The 27676-nt window shown below is 43.4% G+C and overlaps 1 protein-coding gene across 1 annotated transcript in view; it reads left to right on the top strand.

Annotated features, from left to right (window-relative positions):
- Positions 1–521: 521 nt before the first annotated feature.
- cfap54 (cilia and flagella associated 54) overlaps positions 522–27676 on the top strand; it is a 132366-nt gene continuing 105211 nt past the window's right edge. The window contains exons 1-15 of the mRNA XM_082973797.1: positions 522–739; positions 1114–1219; positions 1471–1614; positions 1789–1957; positions 2163–2221; positions 2305–2562; positions 4651–4752; positions 7846–8038; positions 9550–9648; positions 14094–14209; positions 14481–14598; positions 14705–14793; positions 14891–15028; positions 19295–19445; positions 19837–20036. Of these exons, the coding sequence (XP_082829923.1) occupies positions 591–739; positions 1114–1219; positions 1471–1614; positions 1789–1957; positions 2163–2221; positions 2305–2562; positions 4651–4752; positions 7846–8038; positions 9550–9648; positions 14094–14209; positions 14481–14598; positions 14705–14793; positions 14891–15028; positions 19295–19445; positions 19837–20036 (2091 nt within the window). The 5' untranslated portion in view covers positions 522–590. The remainder of the gene's footprint in view (positions 740–1113; positions 1220–1470; positions 1615–1788; positions 1958–2162; positions 2222–2304; positions 2563–4650; positions 4753–7845; positions 8039–9549; positions 9649–14093; positions 14210–14480; positions 14599–14704; positions 14794–14890; positions 15029–19294; positions 19446–19836; positions 20037–27676) is intronic.

A 27676-nucleotide genomic window follows, 5' to 3' on the forward strand; every position in this document is an offset into this window, starting at 1 on the left:
TAGTATAACAACAGTTCAGCAATTTCTGCGTCCAAAATACCACAGTCGTGTGCAGTTACTGCACTTTTACTGCAGTTTCAAAATTGCAATCTTTTTTTTGTAAGGGTAGAACAAACAAAGCAATTATCCCCAGTGATTTTACCCAGCACTGCTGCTGGACATGGTCCATGTGTCTTCTTTTTTTCAATCCCTTCTACGTGTTTGGTAGTCGGTTTAAGCATAAACTGTGTCCATAGTCTCGCCCCTTCGCCAACCACCATTGATTGAGAAACACTCTTCACACCACTTCGATACCGATGCGACTTTTCCGTAGGTTGGGGTAATTCATGTAGCAGGTCAAGGGTAGGCAACGGGTTAGGGTTAGCGAAAATGCAGTAACCTGCTACGAAAATCACTTCGTATCGAAGTGGCGTGAAAAGTGTCCCATCTTTGATTAGGCCATGAAATTGGGATGGTCGGTTTTTGGCGTCCAGCAGATGGCGCCAAATCCACAGAAAATGAGGGTCGCTACCATGACAACCACTATAGCCTATAGCACGGTGCCGTTTGTTGTTGGATTTGAATCAGTGAAGCAACTTTGGTCGACCAAAATGGAACCACTGCCAGCTTCATTTTACGGGAACATGTATAAAAGAAACCCAGTAATATCAGCGTTTGATGGAGACATAAAAAACTTTATGTCATTTATGAAACGAATTAGTACTTTGCCAACCTACGACCACAACTCCTACGCAAGAGGGTGAGACATTTCCTGGCTATATCCAAATCAAGTGTCACATTAGCTAACGGCTATCTTATTATTGTTTGAAAACTAGGCCTAACGTTAGCTAGCTAGCAGTAACTTCAGTTTACGTGCAAGCTAGCAGCCTGATGTGTGAATTTCTCCAGCCAGAAGAGGACTGGCCACACCTCAGAGCCTGGTTCCTCTCTAGGTTTCTTCCTAGGTTCTGGCCATTCTAGGGAGTTTTTCCTAGTCACCGTGCTTCTACACCTGCATTGCTTGCTGTTTGGGGTTTTAGGCTGGGTTTCTGTACAGCACTTTGAGACATCAGCTGATGTAAGAATGGCTTTAGAAATACATTTGATTTGATTTTTTCCCTCCAATGTATGTAGTGCCAAAACTCTGTTTGAAATATGGAACAAGTACAAACCTCGACTACCAACCAACTACTATGAAGAACACATGCTGCAAATGGCAGATTTTCTTTTTGGCATCAAGGTTAGTTTGTATTCCTTTCTTCCCTCTCTCTCTCTCTCTCTCTCTCTCACACACACACACACACACGCACACACACGCACACGCACACACACACACACACACACACACACACACACACACACACACACACACACACACACACAGAGCTACATGTATTTGATTTGACCACAAGGATTCCCCGCCACACCTAATCCGTTGTATTACTTTCTTCTCTGTTAGTTCAAGCTCAGTTTTTTTTCCTCTCTCTCCAGTTATACAGGCTTGGTCTATGGCAGGGCTACTGTCGCTACCTGCAGCAGTTCAGCACTGTGACCATAGAGGACATTAGGGATGTTGACCACTTCAGGACCTCCTTCTTCCCCAAGGGGTTCGACACAGACCAAGCCAAGCTGACGGTGAGGACAGTGTGTGTGTTTGTGTCTGTGGATCTGTGTTCAGAATGAAACAAAGCCGACAAGAACACACCTCGCACAATGGGCTTGCCGTTTATGTTGTATTTTTGTGACTGTCTCTACCCTCCACCTCTCTGTGTGTCTTACCTGTGTCCCTGTGGCCTGTGTGGCTGTTAGTTCCGGGCTCTGCAGGGCTGCTGCCTATGTGCCTTCCAGCTGGAGAGGGAAAGAGGGAGCCAGCCCACCCAGAAGGGGGTCCAGAGACTCCTCAGCATCCTGGGGTTTGTCAGGATCATGATGCAGGCCGTGCATCCCCATGAACATCTCTGCTGGCTTCTTTACAATGGTACAGTAATACAGTAGCAATTACAGTGGTATAAGCAGTATGTTGGCTGAATCAATGTCTGAAGTTGTAGTTGTTGTCAGTTGTAGTTCAGTGTTGTCTGTCTGTCTGTCTGTCTGTCTGTCTGTCTGTCTGTCTGTCTGTCTGTCTGTCTGTCTGTCTGTCTGTCTGTCTGTCTGTCTGTCTGTCTGTCTGTCTCTCTCTTCAGGTTCACTCCATATCTACAACATCTGTAGATACCTGATGTCCATGGGCCGCGCTGCACAGGTACACAATCTAACAATTACATTTATTTCCATGGTGCATGTGATTGTTGGTAAATGCGTATGTTGTCCCTTCCTCCCCTCCAGGCTGTGGAGTTCCTTCTGTGGGCCTGTATCTGTCTGGAGACCTCCATCCCCCTGATGACTGCCAGGTTCTTGGCGTGGAGGGCAACTCTGTACTGTGCTGTGTGCCAGTGCTACTACGACAGCCAAGCCAATGTTCAGGCAGAGGTGTTTGCACGACGAGCCCTGGGTAAAGTTAGTGAGCTGGGCAAGCTGGAAGAGATGAGTGGTCTACCTGCTACCACTGAGACTCAGAGAGCATACAAAGTGGCCACCATTAAGGTATGGGACAGGTTGATTCAAAACATTGCAAGATTTGTGCAGTGTCTACTTACAAACTAATGGGGAAATTTTACCTCATGGCCTTAATAGCAAAGACACACATAAACTATGCCATGAAGACCAGATAAACAGGATTAAATAAAATGACTAGTACCCAGGCATGAATTACAATAATTTACAGTGCATTCGGAAATGTTTCAGACCTCTTGACTTTTTCCACATTTTGTTAAGTTACAGCCTTATTCTAAAATTGATTAAAATAAAACATTGTCCTCATCATTCTACACACAATACCCCACATTTTTGCAAATGTGTTACAAATAAAAAACTTGAATATCACATTTACATAAGGATTCAGACCCTTTACTCAGTACTTTGTTGAAGGACCTTTGGCAGTGATTACAGCCTCGAGTCTTCTTAGGTATGACGCTACAAGCTTGGTACACCTATTTTTGGGGAGTTTCTACCATTCTTCTCTGCAGATCCTCTCAGGCTCTATCAGGTTGGATGGGGAGCGTCGCTGCACAGCTATTTTCAGGTCTCCAGAGATGTTAGATCGGGTTCAAGTCTGGGCTCTGGCTGGGCCACTCAAGGACATTCAGAGACTTGTCCCAAAGCCACTCCTGTGCTGTCATTGCTGTGTGCTTAGGGTCATTGTCCTGTTGGAAGGTGAACCTTTGCCCCAGTCTGAGGTCCTGAGCGCTCTGGAGCAGGTTTTCATCAAGGATCTCTCTGTACTTTGTTCCGTTCATCTTTTTCTCAACCCTCACTAGTCTCCCAGTACCTTCCACTGAAAAACATCCCTGCAGCATGAAGCTGCCACCACCATGCTTCAGCGTAGGGATTGAGCCTGCCAGGCGTCCTCCAGACGTGATGCTTGGCATTCAGGCCAAAGAGTTCAATCTTGGTTTCATCAGACCAGAGAATCTTGTTTCTCATGGTCTGAGAGTCCTTTAGGTGCCTTTTGGCAAACTCCAAGCGGGCTGTCATGCACCTTTTTTCTGAGGAGTGGATTCCGTCTGGCCACTCTACCATAAAAGCTTGATTGGTAGAGTGCTGCAGAGATGGTTGTTCTTCTGGAAGGTTCTCCCATCTCCACAGAGGAACTCTGGAGCTCTGTCAGAGTGACCATCTGGTTCTTGGTCTCCTCCCCAACCCTTCTCCCCCGATTGCTCAGTTTGGCCGGCCGACCAGCTCTAGGAAGAGTCTTGGTGGTTCAAAACTTCTTCCATTTAAGAATGATGGAGGCCACTGTGTTCTTGGGGACCTTCAATGCTGCAGAAGTGTTTTTGGTACCCTTCCCTAGATCTGTGCCTCGACACAATCCTGTCTTGGAGCTCTATGGACAAGTCTTTCGACCTCATGGCTTGTTTCTTGCTCTGACATGCACTGTCAACTGTGGGACCTTATATAGACAGGTGTGTGCCTTTCCAAATCATGTCCAATCAATTGAATTTACCACAAGTGGAGTCCAGTCAAGGATGATCAATGGAAACAGGATGCACCTGAGCTCAATTTCGAGTTTCATAGCAAAGGGTGTGAATACTTATGTAAATAAGGTATTTCTGTTTTTTATTTGTAATACATTTGCAATCATTTCTATAAACCTGTTTTCGATTTGTCATTATGGGGTATTATGTGTAGATTGATGAGTAAAACAAATATTTTAATCCATTTTAGAATAAGGCTGTAACTTAACAAAATATGGAAAATGTCAAGGGGTCTGAATATTTTCCGAATGCACTGTATACTCTGAAACTGGTATGTATCGGCATGTACTGACATAGGTTCTTATTGCTATCTGTTGTCTCTGCACCCGTGTGAACTGAAGCAGAGACTGTGTTGGGTGTTAAGGCGTCCGCATGCTTCCCAGCCGAAGCGGTCTAGAAGAGTTTGTGCATATATTATGACGACATTTTGTGACGTTTTGTTCGTTTCGGACTTCGGCAATGTTCCCTCTAAACTGCCGCGCAGACTGCCTTACAGAGGAAATATGAGCCTGCGCAGAATAAGTCAAAGGGTCTGAATACTTTCCAAATGCACTGGACTATAACCACTTGAATGGTATTTTATTCTACTCACCTACAGCTAGCTACCATGGTGTTTAAACGGTCGGTGTATGAACCCAGGAGGAAACCTAAAGGTCTCTTCAGACACAAGCAGAAGAGTAACCTCGAGGAGATTCAGAGCGTAAGCACTGCTATTGTATCAATCCTTCAAAATCCTGCTTTATCCAGGTATTGTGAAAACAGCCTAGTACTCCAATTCTGACTGATGTATTTCTCTCTCTCTCTCTCAGTTCAATTTCAGTGGGCTTTATTGGCATGGGAAACACATGCTACATTGCCAAAGCAAGTGAAATAGATAATAAACAAAAGTGAAATAAACAATAAAAAATGAACAGTAAACATTACACTCACAAACTAGTATCTATATAGAGTGTTGTAATGATGTGCAAATAGTTAAAGTACAACAGGGAAAATAAATAAACATAACTATAGGTTGTATTTACAATGGTGTTTGTTCTTCACTGGTTGCCCTTTTCTTGTGGCAACAGGTCACAAATCTTGCTGCTGTGATGGCACACTGTGGTGTTTCACCCAATAGATATGGGAGTTTATCAAAATTGGATTTGTTTTCAAATTCTTTGTGGATCTGTATAATCTGAGGGAAATATGTGTATCTAATATGGTCATACATTTGGCAGGTTAGGAAGTGCAGCTCAGTTTCCACATAATTTTGGGGGCAGTGTGCACATAGCATGTCTTCTCTTGAGAGCCAGGTCTGCCTTCGGCGGCCTTTCTCAATAGCAAGGCTATGCTCACTGAGTCTGTACATTAATTAATTAATTTTGGGTCAGTCACGGTGGTCAGGTATTCTGCCACTGTGTACTCTCTGTTTAGGGCCAGATAGCATTCTTTGTCTAGACTCTTACATAGATGGGACGCTTCACGGCAAACTGGAACCACTTTAACTATTTAAAAAAAAAAATATTTCACCTTTATTTAACCAGGTAGGCTAGTTGAGAACAAGTTCTCATTTACAACTGCAACCTGGCCAAGAATAAAGCAAAGCAGTTCGACACATACAACAACACAGAGTTACACAAGGACTAAACAAACATACAGTCAATAATACAGTAGGAAAAAGTCTATATACAGTGTGTGCAAATGAGGTAAGATAAGGGAGGTAAGCCAACAAATAGGCCATGGTGGCGAAGTAATTACAATATACCAATTAAACACTGGAGTGATTGATGTGCAGAAGATGAATGTGCAAGTAGAGATACTGGGGTGCAAAGGAGCAAGATAAATAAATAAATACAGTATGGGGATGAGGAAGTTGGATGGGCTATTTACAGATGGGCTATGTACAGGTGCAGTGATCTGTGTACTAAGTAAGACGTCCTGTGTCTTTTCTGTTTTGTTTGTAGCTAGCTACAGCTTGTTTGGCCTGTTGTGTCAAGCCACTCCGGTTCACAATGACGGTGTGCAGAAAGTAGTCCATCCCAACTTTTTCCCACTGATCTTTGTCGATAGAACCTGCTAAATTCAGGGCAGCAATGTTGTTGAGAGCAGTAGCAACATTTTTGCAGTTCTTCATGGTTAACGTTATATATTTTCAAAAAAGCTGTGGTAGCAAGGATTATTTACACATACTGAGCGGCTCATGTTATAGATAGAAGCGAGCTACATGGCAGACCAATCTGAACTCATCTCTCAGCATGTCCAGCCCATCCATTATCTCAGCTAATCATGTCTAGCAGGAATGTTCATGTCTTTTTCTGTGGCTAAACCAACTAGGCTCGTAATTTAACAATTGTATTTGTATTTACAGATGGCATAACATTTTGTTATTAAGGCACATGAAAGTTCACATCTTCCAGAAGGCATTTCTGACAAAAATTGCATTTTGATGAAGATTTTCTTTTTCTCATTCAAATCACTTTCCTGTGAAGTAGAGACATATGACATACGCCTAGCTTCTTGAAACGGTTCACATATAATTCCTTCTCGCATATATCAATGCTCTCTCCTCCTTTCACCATTTCCCTTCGCTTGTGAACTTCAGTGCACAAGACATCAGCTGTCTGTGACCAGCCGAAAAAACCTTTCCAAGCCAAACCTTCATATACTAACCGCTTCACACAGCCTACATCGTTGTCACGTCATAGTCAACATAGCTACTAGAACTAACACATTAGTAAACCCGCTACAATCATGCGGTACAGTGTAGTGAGCAGCAATCAGTTTAGCAGTTACACCGCCGGTGGCAATAAATTAATAAAACCAAAAGCTTACCTTGACTTGGAAGAGTTCCGGTGTTGGATAGCCATAGACAGCTAGCTAACATAGCGTCATTCTCTGTTTGAGCCCGGTGTTTGAGTAGGCTAAACTAGCTAGCTGCATTTGACACTAGCTAAGTAAGTGGAAGTGAAAGTGAAAAAAATGTACTACGAAAAATTATTTCTCTCTCTTGCTTCTCTAATTTTGGAAGAAATTCATTTGTATAAAACTTTTCAACTATTGTCTTTCTCTTGGAGTCAACTACTCTGCACATTGTATGCTAGCTAGCTGTAGCTTAAACTGACATGTAAACATGTCAGTTTATGCTGCAAGAGCTCTGATAGGTTGTAGGACGTCCTCCGGAAGTTGTCATAATTACTGTGTAAGTCTATGGAAGGGGATGAGAACCAAGAACCTCCTAGGCTTTGTATCCAATTTGTAAGTCTCTCTGGATAAGAGCGTCTGCTAAATGACTTAAATGTAAATGTAAATGTATTGAAGTCAATGTACCTGGAGGAGGATAGAAGCTAGCTGTCCTCCAGCTACACCATGGTTCTACCTTACAGAGTGCTGTTGAGGCTACTGTAGACCTTCAATGTAAAACAGTGTGTTTTAATCAATTATTTGGTGAAGTGAATATATTTAGTATAGATTTATCAATTTTTTAATTTTAAAAAAAATGTTTCACTATTTCTATTTAGGGCAAGATAACGTTCCAATTTGCTCCATTTTTTGGTTGATTCTTTCCAGTGTGTCAAATAGTTATCTCTTTGCTTTCTTTGCTTTGGTTGGGTCTAATTGTGTTGCTGTCCTGGCGCTCTTTGGGGTGTGTTTGTGGTGGAATGTGTGGGCATCACTTCCTTTTAGGTGGTTATAGAAGTTAACAGCTATTTTCTGGATTTTGACAACTATAGCCCTTACCTCTCTCTCTCTCTGGCTTTCTCTTTCTCGCTCTCTTTTTCTCTCTCTATCTCCCCCTTCCCTCTCTCCTCTCTAGATGCCGTGGCCTCGAACCCCTACAGAGCGAGTGTTGATGGAGCTGTTTGAGGGGAACGCTGCCCAGTTCCTGGCGATAGTGGAAGCGCTGTGGGACACCTCCCGCCGCCCACTACAGACAGGCATGCCTGAGGAGCCAGAGATACAAGAGGTCTCCCTGGAACTCATGTCTGCAGGCATCAGTATACTGTCTGGTTAGTATTGTACTTACATTACATTCGGCAAGTATTCAGACCACTTGACGTTTTCCACATTTTGTTATGTTACAGCTTTATTCCAAAATGGATTAAATAAAAAAATATCCTCATCAATCAAAGCGATAACAGTTTTTTTTTATATTTTAGCAAATGTATATATATATATATATATAAAAAAAAAACATAAATAACTTATTTACATTAGTATTCAGACCCTTTGCTATGAGACTTGAAATTAAGCTCAGGTGCATCCTGTTTCCATTGATCATCCTTGAGATGTTTCTACAACTTCATTGGAGTCCACTTGTGGTAAATTCAATTGATTGGACATGATTTAGAAAGGCACACACCTGTCTGTATAAGGTTCCACAGTTGACAGTGCATGTCAGAGCAAAAACCAAGCCATGAGGTCGAAGGAATTGTCCATAGAGCTCCGAGGGAGGATTGTGTTGAGGCATAGATCTGGGGAAGGGTACCAAACATGTTTTGCAGCATTGAAGGTCCTCAGGAACACAGTGGCCTCCATCATTTTTAAATGGAAGAAGTCTGGAACCACCAAACTGAGCAATCGCAGGAAAAGGGCCTTTGTCAGGGAGGTGACCAAGAACCCGATGTTCACTCTGACAGAGCTCAAGAGTTCCTCTTGGAGATGGGAGAACCTTCCAGAAGAACAACCATCTCTGCAGCACTCCACCAATCAGGCCTTTATGGTAGAGTGGTCAGACGGAAGCCACTCCTCAGAAAAGGCACATGACAGCCCACTTGTAGTTTGCCAAAAGGCACCTAAAGACTCTGAGACCATGACAAACAAGATTCTCTGGTCTGATGAAACCAATATTGAACTCTTTGGCCTGAATTCCAAGCATCACATCTGGAGGAAACCTGGCACCATCCCTACGGTGAAGCATGGTATTGGCAGCATCATGCTGTTGGGATGTTTATCAGCGGCAGGGACTGGGAGACTAGTCAGGATTGAGGCAAAGGATGAACGGAGCGAAGTACAGAGAGATCCTTGATGAAAACCTGCTCCATAGCATTCAGGTCCTCAGACTGGGGCAAAGGTTCACCTTCCACAGCCATGACAACGAAGGAGTGGCTTCGTGACAAGTCTCTCAATGTCCTTGAGTGGCCCAGCCAGAACCCATAACTTTAACCCGATTAAACATCTCTGGAAAGACCTGAAAATAGCTGTGCAGCGATGCTCCCCATCCATTTGTTTTTTGCTTTGTCATTATGGGTTATTGTGTGTAGGTTGAGTGGAATAAGGCTGTAACGTAATAAAAAGTTAAGGGGTCTGAATACTTTCCGAATGCACTGTATATAACCGTTATCTCGGTTAGTATCGTTGAGATTTAGAATCTATTTTGCATGATAGATCCTTTAGCCCACACACTCATAGGCTAGCTTCATTAGACTACACTTCAGTAGTCTCACAGTGGCTGTTCGACAAGACTACCATTGATTGGACTGATTGAGATTGATGCTGTTTCCCTTCATTGTATGTTTAGGAATTGGAGGGTCCGCTGAGCGAGCCAGGGATGAGAGTCTCCCCACCTGTTTAAATGCAGTGACAGCCAAATTTACTCTGATGGACATGGCGGCTGCTGGTGAGAACTTTGGAGTACTGTCTTTCAATATTAGCTAGTATGGTGCTGAAGATGAAGTTTACCCTAAAACCAAAATTGGCCACTTTTCCTAATGTTACACTGTCTGTTGGTATAAAACAACATGATCAGTCCACCCCTTCAAGCTATCGCCTAGTAATTTGAAGTATGCCCATCAAGCTTGTTTGTGTCTGAACAGGTAGCGAAACCCCAAGTTGGTTCATCAATAAACAAATTACATTGATAAAGTTCACAAAATGATTATCCAACCCTGTGGTATTCTCAAGTATACAACAAGGAAACAGGCCAATATTTGAAGTTTATTTTCAAAATAATTTTTTACCCTTTTTCATCATATCCAATTGGTAGTTACAGTCTTGTCTCATCGCTGCAACTCCTGTACGGACTCGGGAGAGGCGAAGGTCGAGAGACGTGTGTCCTCTGAAACACGACCCAGCCAAGCCACACTGCTTCTTGACACAATGCCTGCTTAACCAACCGCACCAATGTGTCAGAGGAAACACTGTACACCTGGCAACCGTGTCAGCATGCGTGCGCCCGGCCCGCCACAGAAGTCGCTAGAGCACGATGGGACAAGGACATTCCGTCCGGCCAAACCCTCCCCTAATCTGGACGAAGCTGGGCCAATTGTGCGCCGCCCCGTGGGTCTCTGTCGGCTTTGACAGAGCCTGGACTCAAACCAGGATCTATAGTGGCACAGCTAGCACTGTGATGCAGTGCCTTAGACCACTGCGCTTGGGAGGCCGAAACAGGCCAATTTAAAAACGATTTAATTATATTGAGCAATTGAACTTGTGATTAGTGTGATTGCGAAACAACACACTACTATTTGTCATACTTCAATTGCTTATTATTGTTATTATTCACACCGCTACTCGTACAGCTTTTATGCAAAATATACCATTTTAACTTTATAACGTGCAGAGAGGTTTAACTTGAGTTGCTTACATTTATGTTTTTGATACTCATCATACTTTTTGAAATATAATCAGTTGAATATTCTAATTTTAACATGGAGGTCTACGGTGATCAAAAGATGCAACTACGACTGACCACAACCACACAACTACTGACCTCAAGTACTGACCACTACGACTGACCACAACCACACAACTACTGACCACAACTACTGACCAGATCTACTGACCACACAACTACTGACCACAACTGCTGACCACAAGCACACAGCTACTGACCAGCTCTACTGACCACACAACTACTGACCACAAGCACACAACTACTGACCAGATCTACTGACCACACAACTACTGACCACAACTACTGACCACAAGCACACAACTACTGACCAGATCTACTGACCACACAACTACTGACCACAACTACTGACCACAAGCACACAACTACTGACCAGATCTACTGACCTACGCAACTACTGACCACAAGCACACAACTACTGACCAGATCTACTGACCTACGCAACTACTGACCACAACTACTGACCACAAGCACACAACTACTGATCACAACTACTGACCACAAAACTGCTGACCACACAACTACTGACCACAAGCACACAACTACTGACCAGATCTACTGACCACACAACTACTGACCACAACTACTGACCACAAGCACACAACTACTGACCAGATCTACTGACCTACGCAACTACTGACCACAAGCACACAACTACTGACCAGATCTACTGACCTACGCAACTACTGACCACAAGCACACAACTACTGATCACAACTACTGACCACAAAACTGCTGACCACACAACTACTGACCACAACTACACAACTTCTGACCACATCCACACAACTGCTGATCACAACTACTGACCACAAAACAGCTGACCACACAACTACTGACCACAACTACACAACTTCTGACCACATCCACACAACTACTGATCACAACTACTGACCACAAAACTGCTGACCACACAACTACTGACCACAACTACACAACTTCTGACCACATCCACACAACTGCTGATCACAACTACTGACCACAACTACTGACCACAACCACACAACTACTGACCACATCCACACAACTGCTGATCACAACTACTGACCACAACCACACAACTACTGACCACAGCCACAGAACAACTTTGAGTAAAGCCAGTGTGTCTATGTATGCAGATGACTCAGCACTTTACACATCAGCGAGTGAAATTACTGCAACACTTAAGAAAGTGCTGCAGTCAGTTTCCGAATGGGTGGCAAGAAATAAGTTGGTCCCTAATATTTCACAAACTAAAAGCAACACATTGTTCACTAAACACTAAACCTCAACTAAATCTTGTAGTGAATACTGTGGAAATATAGTTGAGGTGACTAAACTTGGAGTAATCCTGGGTCATGGTCAAAACATGTTGATGCAACAGTAGCTAAGATGAGATGTCTGTCCATCATAATTCGCTGCTCTGCCTTCTTAACAGCACTATCAACAAGGCAGGTCCTACAGGCCCTTGTTTTGTCACAGCTGGACTACTCTCCAGTCATGTGGTCAGGTGCCACAAAGAGGACGTACCTTAACTACTGACCACAACCACACAACTACTGACCATAACCAATGACCACAACCACACAACTACTGACCACAACTACGGACCGCAACTACTCACCACATCCATACTGTAGGTCCCAAAGAACCTGCAAAACAACCATACAACTACTGACCACAACTACTGACAACAACTTCTAACCACAACTACTGACCACAACTACTGCCAACTTCTAACCACAACTACTGACCACAAGCACACAACTGCTGACCACAAGAACTGCTGACCACAAGAACTGCTGACCACAATAACTGCTGACCACAACTACTCGCAAACAAACTGCTAACCACAAAATCTACTAACCACAAGAACTGACCACAACTACTCACCACAATATATACTGACCACAAATACTGACAACAGCTACTGATCACAACTTCTGACCACAATCACACAACAACTACTGACCACACAACTACTGACCATAATACTACTGAACCACACAACTACTGACCACAACTGGGCTACTGACCACACAACTACTTTCTTATGTCTCTAGGTCTTTTAACACAAACTAACTAGCTAGCATGCCATCTTTCAATCGAATCTAGAAATATAGCTAGATTACTAGCAAGAAAAAACTATGTTTTCACTGTGGGACAATGTAAAAACACCATTTCACCCGGTGCTGTCTAAATCCACCTTTTTAGACTGCCACACTCAAGGCTCCATGGCTTAATGGTAATTACAATGGCTTCCACTCTTACATACCAGGGTTCAAATCCTACTGGCCTTCCAATTCATCCCAAAGGTGGGGTTGAGGTCAGGACTTAACTGTGCAAGCCAGTTATGTTCTTCCACACCATTCTCAACAAACCATTTCTGTATGGACCTTGCTTTGTACACGGGGGCATTGTCATGCTGAAACAGGAAGGGCCTTCCCTAAACTGGTGTCACAAAGTTGTAAGCACAGAATTGTCTAGACTGTAATTGTATGCTGTAGCGTTAAGATTTCCCTTCACTGGAACTAAGGGGGCTAGCCTGAACCATGAAAAACAGCCCCAGACCATTATTCCTCCTCCACAAAACTTTACAGTTGGCACTATGCATTCAGGCAGGTAGCATTCTCCTGGCATCTGCCAAACCCAGATTTGTTCGTCGGACTACCAGATAGTGAATTGTGATTCATCACTCCAGAGAACGCATTTCCGCTGCTCCAGAGTCCAATGGCGGCGAGCTTTACACCACTCCAGCCGACACTTGGCATTACGCATGGTGATCTTAGGCTTGTGTGTGGCTGCTCGGCCATGGAAACCCATTTCATGAAGCTCCCGATGAACAGTTCTTGTGCTGACGTTGCGTCCAGAGGCAGTTTTGAACTCAGTAGTGAGTGTTGCAACCGAGGACAGACTATTTTTACGTGTTTCAGCACGTTCTGTCCCGTTCTGTGAGCTTGTGTGGCCTACCACTTTGCGGCTGAGCCGTTGTTGCTCCTAGACGTTTCCACTTCACAATATCAGCACTTACAGTTGACCGGGGCAGCTCTAGCAGGGCAGAAGTTTGACGAACTGACTTGCTGGAAAGGTGGCATCCTATGACAGTGCCACATTGAAAGTAACTGAGCTCTTCAGTACAGGCCGGGGGAGAGAGAGGGGGTAGCCACGCTACTACAGCAGTCACAGTGCGGTGAACTTAAAACTACTAGGAATTGAAGGCAATTTCCACCTAAATGTGGCTTCTAGCAAGATATCTAAAATATGTGAATGTTGTCAATAATGACATTTGGTGATGGTATTAGTGGGTTAATTTGAATACATATGAAAAAATGATTTAATACTGGATAGATGTTTTTTACTGACTGTAACTTGTCTTAATGGATACCAGAACTTCCTGGAAAAAAGTGACGATGTTGTTGAGAGGACTATCCTGCTTTGCTTTGTACCCCCAGGGGAGAACAAGGTGTCGTTGGATGCAGCGGTGAAGTTTGTCAAGCTGCTGTTTCGATATGAGCAGTGGGACATGTTCTGTATCCTCTCTGACACACTGCAGCACACCCTACTGCCTGTAAGTCACAACACACCTCTACTGGGACTGGTTTCATCCAATTATGTCGTATCAGTTTCATACACAGTTGACTAACTAAGCCATACGTGTTCTGGATCTAGATCTATGAGATCAGCATATACTGTGTTAAAACATTTGGGTCAGAAGAATCATTGTGTCCAGATAAATATGGTCCTACTGTAGCAACTACTGTAATGCTTGTGAAGTGAGAATTCCTAGATTCCAGTTATAATACACAGTTATAATGCACGACTTGTGCGTGTGCGAACAGAGAATGGAGGGGAGGTCTTTCAGGAAGTCAGAGCTGGAGCTGAGGTTGCTGGACTCCATGGAGCGCCTCATGTCTACACAGAAGATCAGACTCAACACCAAGGACGACACTGTGTCTGGTACTGTAGCTGTCGATACTTCTGTCAATTAGCTGTACAACTATTGAAATGGCATATAACAAAAGAGTGCTGGACAGTGATTTAAGATGTTGTGGTGTCTCCACAGAGAAGGACAGGCATCTGGGAGTGGTTATGAGTGAGGAGTTTGTTGGTCTGGTGCAGGCCTTATACAGCTGTGTCTGTGGTTCAGCTCAGGTTAGACAGTGCTCTGTAGAATCCTATAGTATCTATCTATTCCATATTCAATCAGTGACTGCTTACTGAATACCTGTCTGTATCCTTCATCTGTCAGGACGTGCAACCTGACAGAGACCTGGTGATGGACATAGTGCTGTACCTTTGGTCTAAATGTAAGATCATTTTCCAGAGAGCCCAGGTTCGACACTGGGACCCTATACACTTCCTGGGCAAGATGGAGAACCTGGAAAAGGTACAGTAGCTCTACACCAGGTATTCCCAAACTTGGGTATGTACAGGCAATGCCGTCTGGGGTACGCCAAATAAAAAAGTGATTCACATTTAAAAAAAAATAATAATAATTAAAAAAATAATAATTTCAAGCAATACGTTTATATTTTCCAACAGGGCTATACATTTGGGGGAGGTTTTTTTCTCACCTGAGTAGCCTCGTTTCACTGCCAAAATAAAATTAAACCATCTAATGTTGAGCGAAATAACAGCACAATGTCAAATACAGGTAGCCTAGTCAAATAATTAACATCCAATCACATTAACCGTTACTCTCTCACGGGAATTCCACTATGTAGCCAAATGTAGCTGCTGCTCATTCCGTTTGCTTGAAAATGTATAAATTGTTTAAAAAATGTAAGGCCCGCGTCCATAGAGTCACATACCAGCTCTAGTAGTACTGATACTACCAGCGGTACTACACTTGCACCTGTTGACAACACAAGTTGTTCTGCTTCCACGAGCACATCCAATGCTAGCATCAGTAATTTTACATTTGTTGTTAGCTCAGCTAGCATGGACACTGACAGTTGTGAATCTGATGCTGCCGAAGAGCTACTGCCCCCTTACCCGGGAAAGCCCCGAACAACAGACAGGGACGTTGGACCATCGACGAGGCGCAAATATGATGAGAACTACATTGATTTGGGGTTCACTTATATTGGGAGTTGTGCCTTTCCTCAGCCACAGTGTGTTATAAAGTACTATCTCACAACTCGATGAAACCTTCACTCTTGCGCAGACATTAGAAACAAAACATGCCAATTTGAAGAATAAGCCACAGATGTTTTGAGCGAGAATTAAGATGACTTTAGAGTAGTAAGACATGTATAAAAGCAACAGATACCATTAATAAGAAGGGGCTAGAAGTGTCTTATATGGTGAGCTACCGAGTGGCTAGGACAGGCAAGCCCCATACTATTGTGGAGGAGTTCATTCTTCCTGCTGCTGCGGATATGGCTGGGACAATGCTGGGTGAAAAGGCAAAAAAAACTATACAGACAATGCCTTCATCAAACAACACTGTTTCACGACGCATCAGTGACATGGCAGGAGATGTTTTGAAACAATTATTGCTTCGCATACAAGCCAGTGAATTCTATGTGTTACAGCTGGATAAATCAACAGACGTGGCGGACCTGGCACAGCTCCTGGTATATGTCCGTTACGTTTATGGGGGGTCAGTTAAGGAAGACATCCTCTTCTGCAAACCACTGGAAACCAGGACAACAGGAGAGGATATTTTTTAAGTACTGGACAGCTTTGTGACATCAAATGGACTTTAGTGGTCAAGATGTGTTGGTATCTGTACTGATGGCACAAAAGCCATGACAGGGAGACATAGTGGAGTGTTAACACGTGTGCAAGCAGTTGCTCCCAACGCCACTTGGGTACAATGCAGCATCCACTGAGAGGCTCTTGCTGCCAAAGGAATGGCTGACAGCTTGAAAGATGTTTTGGACACTACAGTGAAAATGGTTAACTTTGTTAACCTCTTACATCTAGACATTTTGCTAGCGGAACACCTGCTCCAATATCCAATGATAGGCGTGGCGCGAATTACAAATTCCTCAAAAATACAACAACTTCCATTTTTCAAACATATTACTATTTTACAGCATTTTAAAGACAAGACTCTCCTTTATCTAACCACACTGTCCGATTTCAAAAAGGCTTTACAGCGAAAGCAAAACATTAGATGATGTCAGCAGAGTACCCAGCCAGAAATAATCAGACACCCATTTTTCAAGCTAGCATATAATGTCACAAAAAACAAAACCACAGCTAAATGCAGCACTAACCTTTGATGATCTTCATCAGATGACACACCTAGGACATTATGTTATACAATACATGCATGTTTTGTTCAATCAAGTTCATATTTATATCAAAAACCAGCTTTTTACATTAGCATGTGACGTTCAGAACTAGCATACCCCCCGCAAACCTCCGGTGAATTTACTAAATTACTCACGATAAACGTTCACAAAAAACATAACAATTATTTTAAGAATTATAGATACAGAACTCCTTTGTGCAATCGAGGTGTCCGATTTTAAAATAGCTTTTCGGTGAAAGCACATTTTGCAATATTCTGAGTAGATAGCCCAGCCATCACGGCTAGCTATTTAGACACCCACCAAGTTTAGCCCTGACCAAACTCCGATTTACTATTAGAAAAGTTTGATTACCTTTGGTGTTCTTCGTCAGAATGCACTCCCAGGACTGCTACTTCAATAACAAATGTTGGTTTGGTTCAAAATAATCCATTGTTATATCCAAATAGCGGCGTTTTGTTCGTGCGTTCAAGACACTATCCGAAGTGTAAATAAGGGTCACGAGCACGACGCATTTCGTGACAAAAAATATCTAAATATTCCATTACCGTACTTCGAAGCATGCCAACCGCTGTTTAAAATCAATTTTTATGCCATTTTTCTCGTAAAAAAGCGATAATATTCCGACCGGGAAAGCGTGTATACGTACAAAGAGAGAGAAAATAAAAGCATGGGATCCCCTCGTGCACGAGCCTGAGTTTCATAGTACTGTGACCGGCCACTATCCAAATGCGCTGCTTTTTTTCAGCCAGAGCCTGCAAAGCCACGATTCAGCTTTTTGCCGCCTTCTGAGAGCCCATGGGAGCCGTGGGAAGTGTCACGTAACAGCAGAGATCCCCTGTATTGGATAGAGATAATCAAGAAGGCCAAGAAATTGTCAGACAGGGCACTTCCTGCATGGAATCTTCTCAGGTTTTGGCATGCCAAATGAGTTCTGTTATACTCACAGACACCATTCAAACAGTTTTAGAAACTTTGGAGTGTTTTCTATCCAAAGCTAATAATTATATGCATATTCTAGTTTCTGGGCAGGAGTAATAATCAGATTAAATCGGGTACGTTTTTTATCCGGCCGTGAAAATACTGCCCCCTAGCCATAACAGGTTAAAGCAAGGCCCCTGAACTCTCGTGTATTTTCTGCACTATGCAATGATCTGCGCAGCGACCATGTAATGCTTTTATAACATACTGAAGTGCGCTGGTTATCAAGGGGCAAAGTATTGACAATTTTTTTTTTTTTTTTAGCTTAAAGTTTTCTTTACTGACCATCGTTTTCACTTGTCTGACCGCTTGCATGATGACGAGTTTCTCACACAACTTGTCTATCTGGGTGATGTTTTTTCTCGCCTGAATATTCTGAATCTAGGATTACAGGGACTCTCTGCAACTATATTCAATGTGCGGGACAAAATGATTAAGAAGTTGGAGCTCTTCTCTGTCTACATTAACAAGGACAACACACAGGTCTTTCCGTCATTATGATTTTTTGTGTGCAAATGAACTCAAGCTTACGGACAATGTCAAATGTGATATAGCGAAACACCTGAGTGATTTGGGTGCGGAATTACGCAGGTACTTTTCCGAAACGGATGACACAAACAACTGGATTCGTTATCCCTTTCATGCCCTGACACCAGTCCACTTACCAATATCTGAACAAGAGAACCTCATCGAAATTGCAACTAGCGGCTCTGTGAAAATTGAATTTAATCAGAAGCCACTGCCATATTTCTGGATTGGGCTGTGCTCAGAGTATCCTGCCTTGGCAAATCGCGCTGTTAAGACACTGATGCCATTTGCAACCACGTACCTATGTGAGAGTGGATTCTCGGCCCTCACTAGCATGAAAACTAAATAGAGGCACCGACTGTGTGAAAAATGATTTAAGACTTAGACTCTCTCCAATACAACCCAACATTTCAGAGTTATGTGCATCCTTTCCAGAACACTCTTCTCATTAAGCTGTGGTGAGTTATTCACAATTTTCGATGAACAAATATAGTTTTATATGTAAGATGGCTAAATAAAGAGCAAAATTATTGATTATTATTATATGTGCCCTGGTCTTATAAGAGCTCTTTTTCACTTCCCAGGAGCCGGGTTGTGACAAACTCACACTCATTCTAATGTTTAATAAATGTATCGTATAGTGTATGTGTGGCAGCCTTACAATGATGGCAAAAAACAACATTTGAGAGTGCGCTGACCCTGGTGCTAGAGGGTGTACGCCGCTGGAGTTTGAATGTTTGAAGGGGTACGGGACTATAAAAAAGTTTGGGAACCACTGCTCTACACAAATCAATCTCTGCAAATATGTATTGTACATGATAGCTACTTATTTCATGTGTTATACTCTCTCTCTCTCTCTCTCTCTCTCTCTCTCTGTGTAGTGGGTGTGGACCCTGTCTGTGCTCAGTGAGGTGGCTCATGTGTGTGAGCTGGCTGACTCGGATCCCATGGTGATAGCTGAGATGACCATCAGGCTGGCCATGGTGCTGGAGAGCACTGCTGACTCCACTGTCCATTCAGGCAGGAAGACAGGTAGTTAACTGTTACTACCACCACTACCACACTGAGGCTCACACTGATACCCTATTTCAGAACCCTTGACTTTTCCACATTTTGTTATGTTACAGTCTTATTATAAAATTGATTAAATAAAAAAACATCCTCAGCAATCTATACACAATATAGTGTGTAGATTGATGAGGGGAAAAAACAATTTCATCCATTTTAGAATGAGGCTGTAATGTAACAAAATGTGGAAAAGGTCAAGGAGTCTGAAGACTTTCTGAAGGCACTGTATGATCAAAAGAAGTGCACTATATTGAAATAATTGTCTCATTCCAGATTTTCCCTGACTCTTCTCCAATGTCAGTGTACTTAGGTCCATTGATCTGCAGTGATGTATTTTTCCCATGTTGTCCCACAGCCTCAAGCGAAGACGACAGCGTGGAGTCGACACCCACAGAGAAAAACACAGACACTTTGTCAATGTTCAAGAAGTCGACAGCGGAGCAGCTGCAGTCAGTGTGGAACGTGGTAGAGAGAGGTCTGGAGGGAGTGATCAGAGGCTGGACCAGACTACTGCCCTGTGATGGATCAGCCATCTCTGACATGGTCTTCATGCAGGTAAGACCTCACCTTAACACCTAATGTTATCTCCTCTCCTGCACAGCAAAAAAAGTACATACTTACAGAGTCTTAAAAAGTCTTAAATTCATTCATCTGATTTAAAGGCCTTAATAAGTCTTAAAATGTTCAATTTTAAAAGGTCTTACAAAATGCGACGGAGATGACTACAGTGTATTACCGTTATACTGTGCCGCTGCTTAATTGTTGCCACCACGGCAACAAAAGACAAACAATTGATCATCAAATAATACGCAAGGCAAACTTTCAAGATGTGCACGTCATGTTCGTGTGTGTCGGGCCGTTGCCAGAGGAGAGAGCGAGAGAGCTGGGACGATAAACCAAAACGACACCGATCATTGCCCTCCTCTTACTGAAACAATTTTGGTTATGGGGGGTGGCTTATGGTAGAGAAATTGACATTCAATTCACTGACAACAGCTGTAGTGGACATTCTTGCAGTCAACATGCTAATTGCAAGCTCCTTCAACTTGAGACATCTGTGACATTGTGTGACAAAACTGCATATTTTAGAGTGGCCTTTTATTGTCCCCAGCACAAGGTGCACCTGTGTACTGATGATGCTGTTTAATCAGCTTCTTGATATGCCACACCTGTCAGGTGGATGGATTATATTGGCAAGAATAAATGCTCACTAACAGGGATGTAAACAGAGTTTTGCACAGAACTTGAGAAAAATAAGCTTTTTGTGCGTATGGATAATTTCTGGGATGTTTTATTTCAGCTCTTGAAACATGGGATCAACACTTTACATGTTGCGTTTATATTTTTGTTAAGTATACACTACCGGTCAAAGTTTTAGAACGCCTACTCTTTCAAGGGTTTTTCTTTATTTGATTAAGACATCAAAACTATGAAATAACACATATGGAATCATGTGGTAACCAAAAAGTGTTAAACAAATCAAAATATATTTAATATTTGAGATTTTTCAAATAGCCACCCTTTGCCTTGATGACAGCTTTACACACTCTTGGCATTCTCTCAACCAGCTCAACCAAGTTGTATCTTCATGTCTGTAACTTCGCTCTCACTCCACTGTAAGCCCTCAGCTCTTCACGCTTGACCTCCCATTGACCAAGGCCTCCTGCCAAACTGACAGCAAGTTACTCCAGGAGTAGACATGTTTATGGTGTCGTGACGTTGTTACCATTAATGCGATGGCGGCTATTCATCGAATAATTACATACCACGCTCAGTTATTAAGCGATTAAATTAATCATAACAATTAATTAAGCAGTAATCTAGGGCACCACGGGAAAAGTTTATTTAACGAGTTACCGGGTCCGGAATTAACTCAAAAATATCTGAATATCTCGATATACTATCCGTCATCCATTAATCATTTGCTCCTATTTCAGTCTCATTCTGAACGTTGTAATATCCTATAAATCTGCACAAACCCAAGTCTCCATGATGAATCAGCTTACACAAATTGGCTTGATTATTTATTTACTAACTAATGAAAGAATCACACAGAAATCCATAAACACACAAACAGAATAGATTATACGTTGATTACTAACAATGTAATGAAAAATCCCTAGTGGACAAACCCAATATGATGGCTGGGTACACAATGAAAAGGGGTTGGGAAAGAAAGAGTGGAAGAAGGAGAGACAAAGGAATTCAACTATCGTACAGACAGTTGAATAATACCCTCATCGTAAGTGTGGATATTTAGCACCCTAACAACCGCTCATTCGGATTTAGAAGCGCAATGTACATATACTGCTCAAAAAAATAAAGGGAACACTTAACCTCTCTCGGGTATGTGGGACGAAATCGTCCTACCTAGTCAACAGCCAGTGGAATCGAGTGGCGCGATATTCAAAAACCTTAAAAATGCTATAACTTCAATTTCTCAAACATATGACTATTTTACACCATTTTAAAGACAAGACTCTCGTTAATCTAACCACATTGTCCGATTTCAAAAAGGCTTTACAATGAAAGCAAAACATTAGATTATGTCAGGAGAGTATCCAGCCAGAAATAATCACACACCCATTTTTCAAGCTAGCATATAATGTCACAAAAACCAAAACCACAGCTAAATGCAGCACTAACCTTTGATGATCTTCATCAGATGACACTCCTAGGACATTATGTTATACAATACATGCATGTTTTGTTCAATCAAGTTCATATTTATATCAAAAACCAGCTTTTTACATTAGCATGTGACGTTCAGAACTAGCAAACATACTGAAAACTTCCGGTGAATTTACTAAATTACTCACGATAAACGTTCACAAAAAACAGAACAATTATTTTAAGAATTATAGATACAGAACTCCTCTATGCACTCGATATGTCCGATTTTAAAATAGCTTTTTGGTGAAAGCACATTTTGCAATATTCTAAGTACATAGCCCAGCCATCACGGGCTAGCTATTTAGACACCCGGCAAGTTTAGCACTCACCAATATCAGATTTACTATTATAAAAGTTTGATTACCTTTTGTTGTCTTCGTCAGAATGCACTCCCAGGACTGCTACTTCAATAACAAATGTTGGTTTGGTCCAAAATAATCCATCGTTATATCCGAATAGCGGCGTTTTGTTCGTGCGTCCCAGACACTATCTGAAATGGTAAATCAGGGTCGCGTGCATGGCGCAATTCGTGACCAAAAAAATCTAAATATTCCATTACCGTACTTCGAAGCATGTCAACCGCTGTTTAAAATCCATTTTTATGCCATTTTTCTCGTAAAAAAGCGATAATATTCCGACCGGGAATGTCCATTTAGCTAAACAGAGGAAAGAAAACACAGCTTTCGGTCGACGCGGGCACGAGCCTGAGTCTCACAGTACTGTAACCAGCCACTACCCAAACGCGCTACTTTTTTTCAGCCAGAGCCTGCAAAGCCACGATTCAGCTTTTTGCCGCCTTCTGAGAACCTATGGCAGCCGTAGGAAGTGTCACGGGACAGCTAAGATCCTCACTCTTCAATAAACAGAGACAAGAAGAACGACACCTTGTCAGACAGGCCACTTCCTGCATGAAATCTTCTCAGGTTTTTGCCTGCCATATAAGTTCTGTTATACTCACAGACACCATTCAAACAGTTTTAGAAACTTTAGGGTGTTTTCTATCCAAAGCCAATAATTATATGCATATTCTAGTTACTGGGCAGGAGTAGTAACCAGATTAAATCGGGTACGTTTTTTATCCAGCCGTGTCAATACTGCCCCCTATCCCCAACAGGTTAAAGCCTTGAGTCTTATTGGTTGTGAAGCTACAAGGTTGGCACACCTATATTTGGGGAGTTTCTCCCATTCTTTTCTGCAGATCCTCTCAAGCTCTGTCAGTCAGGTTGGATGGGGAGCATTGCTGCACACTATTTTCATGTTCGATCGGGTTCAAGTCCGGGCTCTGGCTGGGCCACTCAAGGACATTCAGAGACTTGTCCTGAAGCCACTCCTGCTTTGTCTTGGCTGTGTGCTTAGGGTTGTTGTCCTGTTGGAAGGTGAACCTTTACCCCATTCTGATGTCCTGAGCGCTCTGGAGCAGGTTTTCATCAAGGATCTCTGTATTTTGCTCCGTTCATCTTTCCCTCGATCCTGACTAGTCTCCCAGTCCCTGCCGCTGAAAAACATCCCCACAGCAAGATTCTGCCACCACCATGCTTCACCGTAGGGATGGTGCCAGGTTTCCTCCAGATGTGACGCTTGGCATTCAGGCCAAAGAGTTCAATCTTGGTTTCATCAGACCAGAGAATTGTTTCTCATGGTCTGAGAGTCCTTTAGGTGCTTTTTGGCAAACTCCAAGCGGGCTGTCATATGCCTTTTACTGAGGATTGGCTTCCTTCTGGTCACTCTACCATAAAGGCCTGATTGGTGGTGTGCTGCTGTTACGGGTGTGTAAGGGAGGCGAAGTCGGGTGCAGGAGAGTAGCGTGTAGTAACAGGCGCACTTTTATTCCGTTACAAAGCGACAGCACAGAATACAATAAACGTGCCCAAAACATGGAACATGAACAAAAATCAGGCTCGTGGTAAATACCCACATAAAATACAACAATTTCACACAAAGACATGGAGGGGAACAGAGGACTAAATGCATGCAGTGTGATTAGGGAATGAAAACCAGGTGTGTATGGAACAAGACAAAACAAATGGAAATATGAAAAATGGAGCGGAGATGGCTAGAAAGCCGGTGACGTCGAACGCCGCCCGCACAAGGAGAGGAGCCGACTTCGGCAGAAGTCGTGACAGCTGCAGATATTGTTTTCCATCTAGAAGGTTCTCCAATCACCACATAGGAACTCTGGAGCTCTGTCAGAGTGACCATTGGGTTCTTGGTCACCTCCCTGACCAAGGCCCTTCTCCCCCGATTGCTCAGTTTGGCTGGGCGGCGAGCTCTAGGAAGGGTCTTGGTGGTTCCAAACTTCTTCTATTTAAGAAGGATGGAGGCCACTGTGTTCTTGGGGACCTTCAATGCTGCAGACATTTTTTGGTACCCTTCCCCAGATCTGTGCCTTGACACAATCTTGTCTTGGATCTTTACGGACAATTCCTTTGACTTGATGTCTTGGTTTTTGCTCTGACATTTGCTGTCAACTGTGGGACCTTATATTGACAGGTGTGCGCTCTTACTCTACTACCACATATCTACAACACAAAATCCATGCGTGTATGTTATCGTGTGTTTGTATGCATGTTTGTGTTGCTTCACAGTCCCCGCTGTTCTTTAAGGTATATTTTTTTCTTTTTTCAATCTAATTTTACTGCTTTATGTTTTAGAATAAGGCTGTAATGTAACACAATGTGGAAAAAGTCAAGGGGTTTGAATACTTTCCGAATGCACTGTATATACAGAAAAAATATTCATGGCTGACACTGACATGGAGTGCTCCATGTTCCAGCTGGTAGCAGACCTCAACCTGGATGCAGGGAAATGTCCGGCAGGAATCCTGCCTTAGAGTATGGTTGTATCTATCTCCACCAGGCTCCTAGAAATCAGATGACAAACCTATTTAGTCAATTGAAGTCATGCCAGCCACAGGTTTTTTACAGGAGCGTTTTCATATCTTTTTTTTTTTCAGCACTTCACTTACACCTCAGTCAACTAACTGTGGTCTAAATTGAACAAAGACTTTCACACAGTTCATTCCCCTGGGACAGAAATCACCCATGTCTGTATTTTGAATGAACTTCCGAAGTTTACAAGTTTACAATTCTGCATGACAGAGAATAATATCATGTGTGGATCTACTTCTATCTAACCTTGTGAATAAACTCCAAGAACAAGTTGCAATTTAGCTAGCTAGCTAGCTTGCTAATGGCATTTATCAACATTATCAGATGGTTAACTAGCAAATATTCATTTTTTTCCCCTTTCACATCTAAAGCTGACTGATGATGCTAGCCAGTTGATAGTAAAGCTAGGATGAATGTCAGAGGCGAGCTAGCTAGCTAGCTGGCTTTGCGAGTATCTCCCTACTGGAGGTAGAGGTGAATGAGCTTTGTGGTGAGGTGACAGTTCTGAGGCAGGATAAGGAGGAGCTGAGAGAGAAACCGGCAACGGTCGAGAGCATCATGAGGCGAGAGGTAGCTGACATCAGGCAGGAGCCACAAAGGGAGTTGTCAGCAGTCATATAATTTCTACAACACAGAGGTCAGTAACCAGACCCAGTACAACTCCTTCCACACCAGCACTTTTCCCTCATCAGATGGGTCTGACCAGACCTCCCTAAGATCCTCACATCCCAGCCCCAGATCACCAGCGCCAGCGCAGCCATGCTGGGATCCTCAGGAGAAAGGAAGACAACGAAAGGCCAACTGTGGTCCCCATCCCACTCTATCACTCCAGACACCACTCCAGAACATCACTCCAGACACCACAGCTCACAACAGCAGCACCCAGGCAAATCACCCTATGGTCTTCATTTTATGTGAGTCCAATGGGAAATCTTTTAGAGAGAAACTGCAATTCCCTGTCATGTCAGTCAGAAAGCTATGGTGCCGAAGTGCCTTGAAAAGTCTGTCAAGCAACACATTATATGGTACCAAACATATAATGATTCACACAGGTACAAAGTATTTTATGACAATGAGAGAACATATAGCTCCTACAATTCAGCAAGTTGCAGCCAGAGCTGCTGAGAGATTTCATAACACCAAAATGACTGATACCATGTAGAGATGTGTCCTTCCACATTATTCAGAGCAACAACGCTGAGCTGGCTAGAGGCTGTTTTCTCTTGGACGATGTTTACCTAGCAAACCACCCCCAGCTGATGTACAACCTAGTACATTTGAACAAACAGGGTATCAAGGGGTTTGCTAGGAAACTGAAAGAAACTGCTCTGGGACAAAGCAAAAGCCAAAACAAGACCACGACCACCAGTCCCCACCCAGAGAGACCAGCACCACCCTACACCACTGGGCCACAACCAGAGAGGCCAGCTCGACCCTACACCACCAGGCCACAACCAGAGAGGCAACTTGACCCTACACCACCAGGCCACAACCAGAGAGGCCAGCTTGACCCTACACCACCAGGCCCCATCCAGAGAGGCCAGCTCGACCCTACACCACTGGGCCACAACCAGAGAGGCCAGCTCGACCCTACACCACCAGGCCACAACCAGAGAGGCCAGCTTGACCCTACACCACCAGGCCACAACCAGAGAGGCCAGCTTGACCCTACACCACCAGGCCCCATCCAGAGAGGCCAGCTCGACCCTACACCACCAAGCCACAACCAGAGACGCCAGCTCGACCCTACACCACCAGGCCCCATCCAGAGAGGCCAGCTCGACCCTACACCACCGGGCCACAACCAGAGAGGCCAGCTCTACCCTACACCACCAGGCCACAACCAGAGAGGCCAGCTCGACCCTACACCTTCAGGCCCCATCCAGAGAGGCCAGCTCGACCGTACACCGCCAGGCCCCAGCCAGGGAGGCCAGCTCGACCCTACACCGCCAGACCCCAGCCAGAGAGGCCAGCTCGACCCTACACCACCAGGCCCCATCCAGAGAGGCCAGCTTGACCCTACACCACCAGGCCCCATCCAGAGAGGCCAGCTCCAACCTGCACCATCCGTCCCCTTCTAGGGCACACTGCAACCCCCATGCTAACAGGACAGCACCCCAATCAGAACAGACCAACAGTCCAGCAAGACAGCTTTGCAGAAGTTGCACGAAGAATAGAGAACCCTGCTGCAGCCGAGCTAAACCATATTAGACATCTGATGAACATCATCTGCTCAAAAATCCATTAATTAATTATTAGTTATTATCAGAAATATAATTATTAGAAATACAACCTATGATCATTATGAGTTCAGTTGTATATAAGATACACAGGAAAGGGTTAAAGTTAGCTCATATAAATATACTATATATATGTAGCCACAAAGATAAAATTAATCTGATTAGTAATTTGCTAATCTTAGATAATATGAATATATTAGCCATTTCTGAGACTCACTGACAGCACCTTTCATGATACAGCAGTGGGAATACAAGGATACAACATCTATAGAAAAGACGGGAATGTCTACGGGGGAGTTGTTGCTGTATATATTCTGAGCCATATTCCTGTAAAACTCAGAGAGGATAGAAGTGCTGTGGTTGCAGGTTCCCCTGCCTCCTCTGAAGCCTCTTC

This window comes from Salmo salar, chromosome 04 (genome assembly GCF_965601325.2).
Source record: "Salmo salar chromosome 04, fSalSal1, whole genome shotgun sequence".
Lineage (NCBI taxonomy): Eukaryota > Metazoa > Chordata > Actinopteri > Salmoniformes > Salmonidae > Salmo > Salmo salar.